Here is a 16,802-nt window from a genome sequence, read left to right on the forward strand (position 1 = left end):
CATGAGCAATCACTCTAAGAAGAAAAGACAGTTACCTTTTCCGTAACTGGTGTTCTTCGAGATGTGTTGCTCATGTGTATTCCACATCCTGCCCTCCTTCCTCTCTGTCGGAGTTGTCTGGCAAGAAGGAACTGAGGGTGGGGGGAGTGCGCAGCTCCCCTTATAAGGCACCATAGAGGTGCCACTCCAGGGGTTGCTGGGGCGCTTCCCCTATGGGTACTGCTAGGGGAAAAGTGTACAGCACTGCTGCACATGGCGAGCACGCACACCTATTGTGGAATAGACATGAGCAACACATCTCGAAGAACGCCAGTTACGGAAAAAGTAACTGTCTTTTTTTCTCCCACACTGCAGGAGAGTGGCCTAGCCACGGGGCCATGGGATACTCCGATGTGGGTGTCTCAATCTGTCCTGTTGAAGCAGATTATAAATAGTTTTAAATAGTCAGTGGAGCTGGGACTTGAACTTGGGTCTCCCACATCCTATGTGAGTGCCCTAACTACCAGGTGCTAAAGTTATTGTCTCTCTCTGGCCCAATGGCTATTCATCATCGTTCATAGTGGCAATTCATAATGACCACCACCATTTCTTCCTCCTATTGTGTTAATCTATCGCTTTAAAAATGCTTGAAACAAAATGTTTTGGAGAGAGTGAAACATGTTTTGTCTGACCTGGAATGGATTTTTTCAATTTGCTGAAATGTTTTCAATTTTTGGTTTTGTTTAATCTGAATCAAAATTATATTGTTTCATTATCTTTTGGAAGGGCCAGAGAACTGAAAAATCATTTATTCACTTAGCTCTGGTGTTTACTATCTGCAGTGGGGCTAATTGAGGAGTTAAGGACCTGTTGCACATGAATAAGGATGACAAAATCTGAACTCAAGGAAAAGTATATCCATTTCATTGTGGATATCCATTCTACATTTAATAAAAAATAAAATTTTTTTCAGCAAGGAAGCTATTACTGATTGTGAAATGCAGACTATAGAATGTTAGATACATACATTAATATACAATTACCATGAAATCTGGAAAGTGGGGCTCATCCTGTAATTAGGGTTGGCTTAGCTCCTGGCTCTCCTGCCCATAGGATAAGCCACCATGTTACAAATTCCCCACTCCAACTTTCAGTGGAGGTCAGACAGGGCTACATTCTTGGCCCTCTCCTTTTCTGTCTCTACACCTTATCTCTAAGTGATCTAATTCAAAAGATGGCTTTAACTATCATATTTTTGCTGGCAACTGCTCCATCTATTCAAACTAAAATCTCAGATTTTTCTGTTATCTGCTTGTAAATATGCAGCTGTCAACTCAAGCTCAACAAGGACCAAAACTAATCTCTTCTCCCTCCCCTGATACACGTTTCCCACTTTTTCAGTCATCATGGACAACATCCTTCCTTTCTCTCATTAAGGCCTGTACTCTCCACTTCATCGCTGACTCACTCTCTCTAGACTCTGAAGTCCAGGACTTACCTAAATCTTGCTGCTTTTTCCTGTACAACTCTTAAGATCCAACCTTACATATTTATTCACACAGCTAAAACTCTCAGCTGGGCACTCCGTAATCTTGCATCTTGACTATTGCAGCCACCTCCTTTCTGGTTTTGACTAATGCCATCTTGTCTCCCTTAAAACCTTTAAATATGCTGATGAAAAAATCATCTTCCTAGCTCATCAGTTTGACCATGTCACACACTAATTCTCCTCATAGTCATCACAGACAACCAATATCCAGAGTTCTGCAGAGGTTAGGGCTGTACCGATAGTGAAAGGGTATTTTCAGGGCACCAACAGAGAATGGCTACTCAGTTCATTTGCCTGCATTAGCTCTAGAAAAGCATATAGGGTTTCCAAAACAAGTAGATATACAAGATACATTTAGAGGTATACTAGCCCAGGTGAAAATAATTAGTTTCCCATAGAGTGACAAGCTGGGTGAAGAAGTATCTTTTATTGGACCAACTTCTGTTGGTAAATGAGAGAAACTCCTCTTCATTTGTGTGTGGCTCGAAAGCTTGTCTCTCTCATCAACAGAAGTTGGTCCAATAAAAGATATTACCTCACCCACCTTGTCTCTCTAATATCCTGGGACCAACACGGCTACAACTACACTACATACAACCGTTTCCCATTGTTCATTTAATCATTAAGGATACTGTAGGTAGAAAACTAGTTGAAGTTTGGAGACCCTATAGAGAAAGAGCAAAGGCAGGTGAATACTAAGCTCTTATCTTTATCTGTCAATTTTTTTCTGAAGCTCCACATGTACTGTGAGGCACTTCGAGGATATGTGCTGACACTATTCTCTGTATAGCTTGGTTTGTATTTTTGTATACCTGCCCTATTGTATCCATATATCAGTTGTACTTTTAGTATATAAGATCCTGAGGGGAGGGACCTATGTTCCTGTGCTCGCTTGGTGTATGATGTCACAATGTTATTAATGAATATGACATTTTAGAAATGCAGACATTAAGAAGGCAAGGTCTTTGGCCTGGAGGAGCTTACGCCCTGGTTTAAACAGGTGGCATACAAACTACTAACTGAGTGGGAGCAGAAGAGCATGTTGGAAAGTGAAATGAAATAAATAAATTTTTGAAGAGTGAAGTTGCTTCGTGAGAGGCTCTTCTAACAATAGAATGAAAAAATGCACAAAGTCAAGAATGGGAGAAAAAGACAATGGGAGAGAGGATTGGGCAAAGTCATAGGTCACGAAGCAGGATGGGAGAGGAAACTGAACTGGAACTAGGTCTTGTTAGTTGTGTGGTGTGCTCAGCTAATGTAATGCAGCGTAACAGCATTATTCTAAAATAGTCTATAATATTTTTCAGAGTTGCAGACGTTTTAGTCTGTATCCACAAAAAGAACAGGAGTACTTGTGGCACCTTAGAGACTAACACATTTATTTGACAATAAGCTTTCGTGGGCTACAGCCCATTTCATCAGATGCATAGAATGGAACATATAGTAAGATACAGAACATATATCTATACATATAGAGAACATGAAAAGGTGGAAGTTGCCATACCAACTCTGAGAGGCTAATTAATTAAGATGAGCTATTATCAGCAGGAGAAAAAAAAATTTGTAGTGATAATCAAGATGGCCCATTTCAGACAGTTGACAAGAAGGTGTGAGGATACTTAACACGGGGAAAAAGACTCAATATGTGTAATGATCCAGCCATTCCCAATCTCTATTCAAGCCTAAATTAATGGTATCTAGTTTGCAAATTAATTCCAGTTCAGCAGTTTCTTGTTGGAGTGTGTTTTTGAAGCTTTTCTGTTGCAAAATTGCCCCCTTTAAGTCTATTACTGAGTGACCAGAGAGGTTAAAGTGTTCTCCGGCTGGTTTTTGAATGTTACGATTCCTGATGTCAGATTTGTGTCAGTTTACTCTTTTTTGCTTAGAGACTGTCCAGTTTGGCCAATGTAAATGGCAGAGGGGCATTGCTGGCTTAAACACAGGGAATGCACTTTTAATATTTCTTGACATTACTGATTTCCTTTACTGAGTTTGATTGTATAAAGGTGTACACTTGTCATTTCCAAAAGATCCCTAATCACATTGCATAGTGATCAAAACAGAATCTTTATAACTCTTTACTAATTGAAAAGATATTTTAACCTTAATTTTTTTTAATGATGAGAAGCTCCATGCTTCTGCACAGAACTGACACCTTTATATGAGTTACTATGTACAGAACAGGGAGGCAAACAAGAGTTCACAATGGGATCATGGTCTCCTATAGTCTAATATTTTTTTGAGTTACTTAGCCTCCCACTTCAGTAGCATAAATTTAGTAAATCCATTTCCAGGTTCAGTATCTTACTAGATTTGATTTTACAAAACTTGATACAGTAAAGCTATGAAGTTTAAAACGTTATATTGACTATCAACCTCATGATGGTATGCCTGGACTATGCGAATAGGCAGTGGTACTGCTTAACGGGAATAAGGTTTGCAGGATTAAATCCATACTGATTAGTTTACCTTTGTATATGTCTGAGGCTCTTATTGTAAAAATTAGGCTTTTACCATTTAAAGATGTCTATGGGGAGGAAAAAAGCCGTCTGCAATTGTAAAAATATTATTCCTTCAATTTTTTTTATTTCCAATTATTGTGAAGGTGTTTTTTGTTTACGTGAAACATACTCTCCAGGTTGCTATATATGGACCAGTGCACTGGATCCATGTGCTTTTAAGCTCCCCTGGATCTGGGTGTGCTCCAGCTACAGTCTCTGGTTTCTCAGGCACACTTCTCAGGCATAGATTCTTGTACAACTTCTAGGGAATGGGACTTTTCAATCCAGCTCCCTTGGGCTCCGTGGACCAATGCTGGCCCCGGAGACCAGGAGAAGCCCCCCAAAATTTTCACATGGTATGTATGACTGAACCACTTTCACTTTAACTTAGCATGGTACCATTCTGGTTTGGCCCAGTTGCCTTGCTGTCATGACCAAATTTCAGTTAGTGGTGGTATGGCTTGGGGCACCAGATTGCAATGACATTCTGTTTGGGGGGTGGCGCATTTCAAAAGGGGTGGGGGCCAAATGCTCCTTTGCCCTTCTCCTGTGGCTCTGCCCCTGCCAGTGGTACGCACCGGGTGTAACGTGCATGAGTCCTGGCACCACTATCCAGGATGCCCCAGTTGCTCAAGCACACCTTCCTCAGAGCTTCACCCTCTTGGGTACTCTGGTTTATAGTTCAACACTTCAGGAGTATGTGATGATTGAAGTAAGTAACATACAGACTTCTCAGAGGACTTTCTAATCACACTTTACTCATAGTGAAAGCACAAGAAATCACAGTACACAGGGATCTCTACACAGTTCCCTTCCACCAAGTCTTCATAATTTTTGGACCGCTCTGCTGGAACATGTCAGAGAACATGTCACTTTTTAACAGCAGCTCCTAATGCCCTTGTCTTTGTTCCTATTCTCCCTCCCCCCCCCCCCCCCCCCGAGGACTTTCCATTGCTCAGGCCCACCACTCCCCAAGCCCTATTGACATGCATGGGGAGAACGGATTTCTTCTAGGCTGCAGCCGTCTCATTCTTGTAGAGTGCCTCCATCTGAATGGAAGACCATTGCATTCAGGTTAACAACTTTTATAATTATTCCTGTCACACCTCCCCTGACCTAGTCTGGGCGGTTCATGACACACACCCAGTTAGCAAATGGCTGCTACAATATACAGTGATGCAATCAGTGATACAGTAGTTTCATAAACTTCAACCCGAAGTTGTAAGTTTTACATAAAGAACTTTCCCAAACTGTCACAACATCATTTAAGCAGAGACCATGACAAGACTCACTGAATACTTCATCAACCCAAATTGTGTTGCGTAAAGTTAGGCACCTAAATAAACGGTACCTGATTTTTCAAAGGTGCTGAACACATGAAAGAGTGCTGTATTTTAGGACTGTTTTTATATATTTTTGTATGTATCACATTTCTTTATTTAACAATAGATTGACATAGACCATGCACGTGAATGTTTGGAATGATCTAAATTTCCTACATAATAAATTCTAAACTTTATGTAGGCACAACACACTTTCATGGCTCAACAAGCTGAGAGGCCAGCTTATAAATCGTGCTGCGTTTGAGGCAGTAAAGCTGAATTCCCAATGGTATTAGAAGGGGCCAACATAGTGTTACTCTTCTTACGTGCGCGTGTGCACACACACACAGAGTTAGAGAGAATTTAGGAAATCGCAAAGGAACCTGATATTATAAAACCTGTTACCAATTTTACTCTGAGGAGATTGGAACTACTTTAGTTTTGTCACTTCCACTATATGCTGTTGAGAATGTATGTTGCTGAGCGTGTAGAAAGGAAGAGATCTGAAGTTGACTAAGTAGTGTAGAAACACAAGTAAAGAACAAGGAGAGGAGTAGAAAGTTACTAGTAAGATATCAGCATTAATGATTTTCACTACATGATATAAACTGATCAAAAATACACTTAGAATTGCACTATTCCCATTCCCAGAATGAAATTCACCCTCTTTTGAATACTACCTAATGTCATGAAAATTAACACTTCATAGTACTCTACATTTTTTACAGAACAAATATATTTCAAGTTCTAATTGAACTATTTTATGTAGCATTGAAATACTAGTTAAGAGTTTTATGTTAATTTAGTTAATGTGGACGCAGTAGGGGATTATAGCTTACAAGTATACTGTACTTTTACTAAATGTGCATCATTTTTAAAAAAGGTCACACACTGATGTTTTATAAAAGGTAGTTAAAGGGCTCCATTGTCCCTTTTACACGTACTGTATATGGACGGCACAGTCATATGATATGTAAATTAAAGATGGAGTGGCAGCCTTAACTAAGAATGTTCTTGCTTTCATCTGGTTGAATCTACATGCAACATGGTTCCATAAGAAAAAAAGAAAATTATAACTGAAAAGATTTTAAAATATAAAGATAGTGTTTTTCATTTTAAATGCCAGCTTTTGTTTAGCAATTGTTTAGTTGGACCCAAAGTAATCTGAATGGAAATATTAACATTGCTTAAATCACATTGTAATTACTTTTAAAAGGTTTTATTTTGCCTATAGTATTCATACTAAGCTCTTAAATGCCCTTTTATTTGGCTGGATTTTAAACACGTGCAGAAACTGTTATCTGTCTTGGAGAGTGACTGTCCTGTATCACCCCCTGCTGGCCCTGTGTTGCACTGTAGTCACTCCCTACCTCCGTTTCTCACCTCAAGGTGAGTTATCTTGGCTCTCTGTGCTCTAGTCAGTTCTAGAGAGGGGTCTTAACCCTCCAATCAAGTCACAAAACAAGAAACTAAAGCATCCCAACAAACAAAAATGTTCTTCTGCCGTTTGGAGCTTCTCTTCAGTCCCTTTCTGGGCCCTTTTCCCAGTCCCTGTCTGGATTGCCCTGGTCTTTCTCTTCTCTGGGTTATAGTGCTGACCCCTGAGCCGTTCCCTCTGGAGTTAAGCTTTCCCTTCAAGGGGCTAGCTCAGGACCTTACATGAGAGCCTACTCACTCCCTGTGGTTCCAAGTGCCAGACTCTACTCAGCCATTTTATAAGGCCCAAGTGTTGCTAATTAGCTGCCATCCAGCCACTTAGATAATTAACTACTCATGGGTGGAACTGGGTTAGCTCATTCTCCTTAGCGGAGCCTATGACTGGTACGCTGCTCCATGACTCATCTGAAAGGACCAGCCCTCTGCAATTGTGTCCAAAAGTTTTCTATTTGAATTGAATATATGCATAGGTATAGAGTACATTTAATAAAACACTTAGTTTCCATTATATGTAAGCATCATGTAATTTTTAAAAAGTTAAACATATTAGGATCTCAATATCTCGCAATATCCACATTAGTAATTGAACAGTTAAAGGAATTAAAAACAAATGTTGCTTATCCCCTTTCCTTCTCAAACACACATGGACACACAGATCCATTAGACACTGAGAGTGGTGAGCTTCCATCCATGTTTCAGCCAGATGCAAATTTAAACTTCCAAGTTACAAATGCTTTAAAAAAAAGCATGATAATGGAAACACTGACAAAACTTTTACTATAGCAGCAGTGCCCAGTGCCAGTATAATAAAAAGAGAAACTTATTGTGAAGTATTGTGATGTTTTTCTCTCCTAATTTACATGAGGAAGTCATATGAACAGGCACTATATACGTGAAAAATAGCTTTTGCTGCATGAAGATGGAAATATTTGCATATAAATCGCTAGAACACACAATAGAATAAACAAGAAGCTTCTCCTTGAAACTTGTTGATTTTAAAAATGCTCTGATGTTTGCGTGTACTGTTTTAGCCTGTCTCTATATAATTACTGGGCCGGATTTCTATAGAACAAGAAACCTGTTAAATGGGTGCCTTTAACCTCTTGCTATTTGAATTCAGATCAGCCAATTGGTAGGCCAAAAATGAGGCTCTTTTGTTTGAAATGGTGTTTTGAGTTTTTGTGGTTTTGAAATAAAATTGCTTTTGAGTTTACAATTTTCATTCTTTACTTGACTAGAGTTTTGTGCTTTTCTTCAGCCAAGAGTTAGGTAACTGTAGTGTATTTCCTTTATAAAAAGGGTACATGTATCTATGAAGACTTGCATTCAAAATTATTCCTTTTTCTTCACTTTCACAGGGAAATTGCTTTCACTAGGCAACTCCATGAAAAAGCTTCTGAGCTGTGCTATTACTATATGGGTTTCTACATTCATTCGTGTCCTAAAATGAGATATAAGGTAAAAGTGTTTTTATTACTATATTAGCATATTTCATGCTGTTTGAAATGTCTGACTGTGATCATCATACTATTTTATAATTCTCATACTGGATGTTAACATGGACTTTGCAGGGTTATAGTCGAATGTTGGCTACTATTTAACTTGGCTTACGAATGAATTTTTTTTTTCAAATTGATTTGTATGTGGTATTTATTACAAGTTGGCTTAAAAATTTCTTTCACTAGGAGAAGCTTTCAAGGATGTCAGACAGGAGTATGTCATATGACTGGTTACCTGGGTGTACCAGATTTGCAATATGTCATGCAGTGTACTCTTGTCATTTTGTTTGTTTTGTTTTTTAAATCACATGTGACTGAATATGGAAATGTTGGGCAACAACTAACATACCTTCATAGCTCCTAGGTATGCTTGGGTTTCTCCCATTTAATTTTCTGTAATAGGGACACAGGAAGTGCTGTACTGGAACAAACCAGTAGGCACCTAGTTGAGTATTGTGTCTCAGATAGTGTCCAGCAGCAGATTGCTCAGAAAAAGGTGCAAGAATCCCATAGTAGAGAGTTTGGAATAACCAACCCATCAGAAGTTTGTTCTTAACCCATGTTAGTTTAAATCAGCTTATGTCCTGAAGTATGAGGGTTTTGTCCCTTCTATTTTTTTTTAAATCTAGTGTGAATCTGGGTGCTCTCATTATCTCTATGAATGTAAATTCTTTTTTGAATCCTACTCAACTCTTGATCTCAGTTTTGTTGTATGTTCCCCAAAAGTCTACAGAACAATGAAACATAGCAAAATAAATGTGTTGTATTAATAGATTTCTTTTGCTGGCTGAAACATCTTTTTCTAGCAACAGAAAGGAATACAGCTGAAGGTAAAAAGCTCATTGCCACTTCTGTTCAAAAATAACTAATATAAAGTTTGAATGCAGTCAGAGTTGCATTTATTTTGAGTGCTGATTGGTAGAAAGGATGCTAATAGACCTGCTGAGATTTCAGTTTCTGATACCAGGGCGCTCTAATGTCTAAAAAAGCTTCTAAGCTGTCTAATTGAAAGTGAGGCAAGAGCCATCTCAATTTTGCTGTGACCCACGTTCAGCATGTGTCCATGATTACTCGTTTCTCTCTAGCTGACAAAACAAGCCTGGTTTTGTTTAAAAAAGTGACCATCCCTTTTTCTTTTGCCAGCGTCAGTTTATCATCTGCATTCACCAGCCAAACCAAAGAAACAGTTACATTTGTAGACAAGTCAGTGAATAGCAAAATACCACCTCTGACTTCATGTCTCCTTAGAGTATCACATCAGTTGCTGAAACTATGGGTTTTAATTACTTGCCATGATTTTTGGTATACATTAGAAGTTTGGGATGACTCATGACCATTAAGGCACCACAGTTTAACATCCCTAATCTATTATGCAATGCAACATTTGTAGAGGAATGTATTTAACTTAATAAAGTATCTGAATAAGAAGAGAGACCTATTTATAACTGATAAGACAAACACTATCTCTCAACTCTTTAGGATATCATTATTAAGAATCACCTGTCAGCCACTGGCAGTAACTTTACTGGCAAGATGAACTTTGCATCCAGGGTGGAGGAAAGCTCACACACAAGCCAACTTACTAAAGTAGCCAACAAGCTATCAAACTGTAAAGACTAAATGGTGCAAATGTATGACTGACCTCCACAGCCATTCTGCAATTATATTATTAACCACAATGTAGCCTGAGTTCTCGTGAGGTAAATTCTACTGTTTGTTAGTTTAAACTGATTCCAGTGAAAATTTGACCTTTTGTAGATGCTTCCAGTTTGCACGCTGTTTCCTGTTAAATTCCTACTATGGAAGTAGGGCTGATTTGATATTCTATGCCCTTTTTAGTTACTCGGAACCAAACTCTGTCCTCAGTTACACATGAGCGACTCTTTTGACATCAATGGGGTGCTAGAGTGTATTTGGTCCGTATTGAACCTATACATGTCTGTGTTCTTAGACAACTTTAAATGTCCCAATTTTGAAATTCTGCATTTGCAATACCAGAAAGACTTCAAAAAACCAAACCCCCTCCCCCAAAAAACCTATACATACACAGAACACATTCAATAGCAGGAGAGGAGGGAGAATGAAGATTTATGGAAAAGGTTTCAGGTTTTTCCATTTAACAGTCACCACATGTGATGTCATTGCAAACCAATTTGACATTAATTCTATAATACCCCCCTCATTACTCTGAGTAGTACTCTGGAAACAAACCTTAAAACAAAGCATTGAAACCTCTCCTATGAAGTGAGGAGTGGTTTTATATATGACTGGTGGTGGTTTTATGGATTAAATAATTATACAAGAAATTTCTAATTTGACATATTGGTGTTAAATTGAATGCTCTGCTTAGTCCTGGTTTTAATAACTCCTTTCCTCCAATGGTGCCAGTCTGGAAAAATATGAAGAGATGTGGCTAGAAGCTGTTCAGCTGATGTCATGGTGAACACAATCAAATGATGGAGGAGAGAAGATGGGAGTGAGGGGTGTCCTGAGAGAACGAGTCATCCTATAATCTGCTCTGCAGGGTTATACATTTTGAGACCATTTAGAAACTGAACATAGTCCCCCTGTGGCTATTAAGTAGGGACTTTAGAAGGGAATATACATATTAACAACTGGCTGCCAACTTCAGCTTGAGTTGAGTTGGAGATGTTCTTGCTTTTAACCAATACAGTAAAAAAGGGTTGGGATAGGGTTTTATTGGTGACCTCCCTTCTTTTTGTGCTATGCTGCTGCAGTTGATATATGAAGTCTTTTGAGCTGGGATCTCTCCCCTTCCCCCCACCCCTTGGCTTTAAAGGAAGGTGCTGCTAGCCGAGCATTTTCAATGACGACACTGCAGTTCTGGAATTCAGACTCTCCCTGAATCATCTCATCTGTCAGAATTCAAATCTTTTGATCTCCTAAATGGTTTGCTAAGACTTCAGTTTTCCCTCGATGTTTGGGAAAGGGGTGGCTGATGACTTGGGATATATCAGAGTGGTGATTTTTACTATGGTTTAGTGAGCTTGTGGTAGTGTTGCACTTCAAGTGGATGTAAAATTGAAGTCCTTGATCCTGTGGTTATGATCCATGAGGGCAGACTGCTGTTGAAATAACTGGGCACTGCATGCATGCAGCAGTCTGCTTTCATGAGTCACAATCCAGGATTGGGGCCGTAATTGGTTGTGTTCAGATTAAAAAGAGACCATATTGTGCAAAGTGCCTACTGCCCAGGTGGGCATTTTAAAATCTTTAATAAAAAATGTGGCTCAAAGCTGAGAATGTAAACTCACATTCGTAAACACCAGAGCCCTATTCTGACTGGGCACTTTTATGGAATGCTGATCACTGACCATATCCCTTTTGGACGCTGTTTCTGTTGTTGAGACCATGTAATATTCCAACTTCAAAAATTTTAGAACAGAATAACATTGGGTAGTCACTATATAATAATGGCTTCCTTTTTCCTTTGTAAGTAAGTGCTGGATTGCATTGTGAGCTATATGGAGAGCAGATGGGAGGTTGCTCCATCTGTAGTTTTTGTACTTATCACAATGGTAACTGGGCATCTGAAGTGAATTTTGCCGAAGAAAAATTAGAGGCCTGTGTATTTTATATCTTTTGTGTACTATATTTTTATAGTTAATGTAAATCCTTATGCAAGATTATCTTGGTTTGTGCAACCTTCAAGTATAGCCTGGGCTTAACACCAATAATGTTTTTAGCAAAGCTGAGCAAGTCACTACTAACAATGAATAAATTACATCTTTAATGGTAAATGTGGGCCCTTTTCGTTCAAAAGATGCTATTTCCACAAATGCTCATATGACTCTTGGCACAGAGTGATAAATAGTGTGTAATGCTGGTTGAAGATCAGAGGCTAGAACATAGGGAAATAGAACCCTCTGAACCTAAGTCCCATGGCACTATAATAGCACTTAACTATTCTGACTTCCAGGCAAAAGGTGGAATGACTAAAGGATAATTTTTCAGCCCTGGGGATCAGACATGTATCTACAGTAGTTATTAAAAAGGAGTAATGTTTGACACCACCTCTCAGATCTCCCATTTGACTGTAAATGTGTCTTAAAACAGTAGTTATAGCACCAATTAAATTATTGTTAAACTGGAAGTGGGGGACAGGAATGTTCAAAAACCCTGTCGTGAGCTCTTTATATTCCCATCACTCTCCAGATTTTCTTCCATAATGGGTTAATATTTATTAATTGGTGAAATAAAAGCACAAACTTAAGGATTTCTGTAAGCCAGTTAACCAATATGTTAGTGTGTGGAAAAAATATAGTGAATAAACATTACGCAGTGATATTATTCCATTTATTTTAGGGTGGAACTAAAACTTTTCTACGCAACCTCATGACCTTCTGGTAAAACTTTTCAGACTTACTCTGTTAAATGTGATGGTTTTTATGTTGGAAAAAGTAGTCCGCTGGAAAGTTCAAGAATGTCAGTGTTTCCACATTCAAAAAAGCTCTCCAAGATTCATAATGCATGGTGCCTTTTTTCTTCAGTCCTTTGGAGTCTGTGACAAAGCTCCAGGCACAAGAAAGCATTTTAATTTATAGTGATGTTGGTTTCGGACTGTTCCCATGTATTTTCACAACTGTTAACGTTTCCCATTTAAAGGTCTGTGTTTACCGGTACAATTATGAAATCAAATAACCAAATTCAGCTACAATCACTCCAGAGAGATCCTTGGGAAAGATCTTTCTTTCTCTCTATTGCGCCTCCATCTGCTGCTTCGTAATTCAGAATGGAGAAATTTGACTGATCAGTGGCTACAGATGCTTAAACAACCTCATTCTTCCAGGTTTCAGAGTAGCAGCCGTGTTAGTCTGTACCACAAAAAGAAAAGCCGAACTTGTGGCATCTTAAAGACTAACAAATTTATTTGAGCATAAGCTTTCGTGACCTACAGCTCACTTGATCGGATGCATTCAGTGGAAAATACAGTGGGGAGATTTATATACACAGAGAACATGAAACAATGGGTGTTACCATACACACTGTAATGAGAGTGATCAGGAAAGGTGAGCTATTACCAGCTGGAGAGCAGGGGTGGGGGGGCACCTTTTGTAGTGATAATCAAGGTGGGCCATTTCCAGCAGTTGACAGGAACATCTGAGGAACACTGGGGGGTGGAGGGGGAATAAACATGGAGAAATAGTTTTACTTTGTGTAATGGCCCATCCACTCCCAGTCTTTATTCAAGCCTAAGTTAATTGTATCCAGTTTGCAAAGTAATTCCAATTCAGCAGCATCTCATTGGAGTCTGTTTTTGAAGCTTTTTTTATTGAAGAATTGCAACTTTTAGGTCTGTAACCGAGCGACCAAAGAGATTGAAGTGTTCTCCGGCTGGTTTTTGAATGGACTACAAGCTGTCAGGAACGGTATCCCTGATAATGTCCTGGCAAATCTGGTGGCTGAACTTTGACTTTGTCCTCACCCATAACTATTTCACATTTGGGGACAATGTATACCTTCAAATCAGCGGCACTGCTATGGGTACCCGCATGGCCCCACAGTATGCCATTATTTTTATGGCTGACTTAGAACAACGCTTCATCAGCTCTCGTCCCCTAACACCCCTACTCTGCTTCTGCTACATTGATGACATCTTCATCATCTGGACCCATGGAAAAGAAGCCCTTGAGGAATTCCACCATGATTTCAACAATTTCCATCTCGCCATCAACCTCAGCCTGGACCAGTCCACACAAGAGATCCACTTCTTGGACACTACCGTGCTAATAAGCAATGGTCACATAAAAACCACCCTACACCGGAAACCTACTGACCGCTATGCCTACCCGCATGCCTCCAGCTTTCATCCAGACCACACCACACGATCCATTGTCTACAGCCAAGCTCTACGATACAACCACATTTGCTCCAACCCCTCAGACAGAGACAAACACCTACAAGATCTCTATCAAGCGTTCTTACAACTACAATACTCACCTGCTGAAGTGAAGAAACAGATTGACAGAGCCAGAAGAGTACCCAGAAGTCACCTACTACAGGACAGGCCCAACAAAGAAAATAACAGAATGCCGCTAGCCATCACCTTCAGCCCCAACTAAAACCTCTCCAACGCATCATCAAGGATCTACAACCTATCCTGAAGGACGACCCATCACTCTCACAGATCTTGGGAAACAGGCAAGTCCTTGCTTACAGACAGCCCCCAAACCTGCAGCAAATACTCACCAGCAACCACACACCACACAACAGAACCACTAACCCAGGAACCTATCCTTGCAACAAAGCCCGTTGCCAACTGTCGACATATCTATTCAGGGGGACACCATCATAGGGCCTAATCACATCAGCCACACTATCAGAGGCTCGTTCACCTGCACATCTACCAATGTGATATATACCATCATGTGCCAGCAATGCCCCTCTGCCACGTACATTGGCCAAACTGGACAGTCTTTACGTAAAAGAATAAATGGACACAAATCAGAGGTCAAGAATGGTAACGTTCAAAAACCAGTCAGAGAACACTTCCATCTCTTTGGTCACTTAATTACAGACCTAAAAATGGCAATTCTTCAACAAAAAAACTTCAAACACAGACTCCAACGAGAGACTGCTGAATTGGAATTAATTTGGAAACTGGATACAATTAACTTAGGCTTGAATAAAGACTGGGAGTGGATGGGTCATTACACAAAGTAAAACTATTTCCCCATGTTTAGTCTCCCCCCCCCCCCCCCGCCCCGTTCCTCAGAGGTTCTTGTCAACTGCTGGAAATGGCCCACCTTGATTATCACTAGAAAAGGTGCCGCCCCCCCCGCCCCTCTCTCCTTCTAGTAATAGCTCACCTTACCTGATCACTCTCCTTACAGTGTGTATGGTAACACCCATTGTTTCATGTTCTCTGTGTATATAAATCTCCCCACTGTATTTTCCGCTGAATGCATCCGATGAAGTGAGCTGTAGCTCATGAAATCTTATGCTCAAATAAATTTGTTAGTCTCCAAGGTGTCACAAGTACTCCTTTTCTCATTCTTCCAGTCTCTTCTGACTAAAGGACCCCCAAACAGTGTATTTTGCTTCCCTTACACTTTCTGTGACTGTTACATCCCTGGCTCTCTAGTGGTTGTTATCAAACTGCTTTTTGTTTCTGCTATTCTGGTTTCAACAATTAGTGTGTAGTTTGCTACTCTTTTTTTAACTTATATTCTATATTGACTATAAAATAGAGTTTTATTTTATTTTAGACAGAGCTTGCTTTCCCTCTGGGTTTTCCCAGGGTTCTTCAACTCTAATAGTTTTGTGCAAATTATTTTTAATTTTAGTTCATGTTGTTGCTTACTTTGGCCAATGATCTGGTTTTGCATAAACTGTGTGTTTAAGTGTTTGTAAATCAAAACTGAAGTACTTTAAAGTGTGAAACAGAGCTAATAGCTTCTTGCCATGCTATCTCTGTGTACTGTTTTAAGGACAGTCTGTGATATGAAGAGGTGTTTTGACTAAACTCTTTATCCAGACTTGTATGCAGGCCAAAGTAAATGGAATTATTTCAAATAGTCTACTTCAGTATCATGACGTGGCCAGACATCAGATAGATGGAACACTAGAAAGGACTCTGAAATGGCAGAAAAGAAACAAAAGGCCAATTCATCTGTGGTTAATCATTCTTAAACTAAATACCTCAGACTGACTGTGGTCATAAGCAGTGCCCCTGGAATTCGGCAGAGCTTCAGAGCCAGTTTCTGTGGCTGATTTTTAGGGAATTCAACATCACTTCTGCTGCAGTGAAAATATGTTCAGTAGTAGTCTGCAGTTCCACATCCGCAAAATCCAGAGTTGGCTGTCTAATTCCCAGGAGTCCTGGCTTTTTCACAGTTCCCTGACCAGGGAATTTAGTTAACCTTTTCAGTAAACTTGGATTTGCTACATAGGCAGAAATGAAATAACCACAACAGGGTACAGTCCAACAGGATTTTGCTTACAGCCTCATGCTGTTGTGACTCTGCCACTGAAGTGCTGAAAAGATTGCAAAGTACTTCACTAGCTCCACACAAAATGGAGCTGGCTTTTGTACCCTAGTGATGGATTCTTTATTCAGAATCTAAGCAGATATCAACCAGCCATTCTGTGCCATGTTAATACTTAGACTGACCATGGAAAATGACAACTAGATGAGAGATTGCTTTGGAGGGAAAATAGGAGGATGTGAGACTAAGCCTGCTTAAATCTGTTAAAAGTTTTTAGTGAGTTTCCAGGGTTAAATGTTTTGTTGGGTTATTTGTAACAGTAAATGTACATCAAAACATACACAAATAAATGATTGTTACATAGTGCGATACCAGAAACATGCTGCAGAAACCAGTTACATTATATGATGGAATAATTAGCTTAGATCACAGGCCTCTATTCTTTTTTCTTAATTGAGTATCATATTTTATAGACTGGAAAACTATTATCCTCGCATACAATAATTTTCTTTCTCTCTCTCTCTCTTAGTGGAGAAAGAAGCAAACTCCAGCATACAATATGTTTG

The 16,802-nt window shown here is 39.5% G+C and overlaps 1 protein-coding gene across 11 annotated transcripts in view; it reads left to right on the forward strand.

Annotated features, from left to right (window-relative positions):
* ATE1 (arginyltransferase 1) overlaps window positions 1–16,802 on the forward strand; it is a 183,981-nt gene that overhangs the window by 74,962 nt on the left and 92,217 nt on the right. For all 11 annotated transcript variants that reach the window (XM_078853862.1, XM_078853863.1, XM_073354189.2 and 8 more), the window contains one exon: window positions 8,147–8,246. In XM_078853862.1, coding sequence (XP_078709988.1) covers window positions 8,147–8,246 — 100 coding nt within the window. The remainder of the gene's footprint in view (window positions 1–8,146; window positions 8,247–16,802) is intronic.

This window comes from Lepidochelys kempii, chromosome 7, assembly GCF_965140285.1.
Source record: "Lepidochelys kempii isolate rLepKem1 chromosome 7, rLepKem1.hap1, whole genome shotgun sequence".
NCBI lineage: Eukaryota > Metazoa > Chordata > Testudines > Cheloniidae > Lepidochelys > Lepidochelys kempii.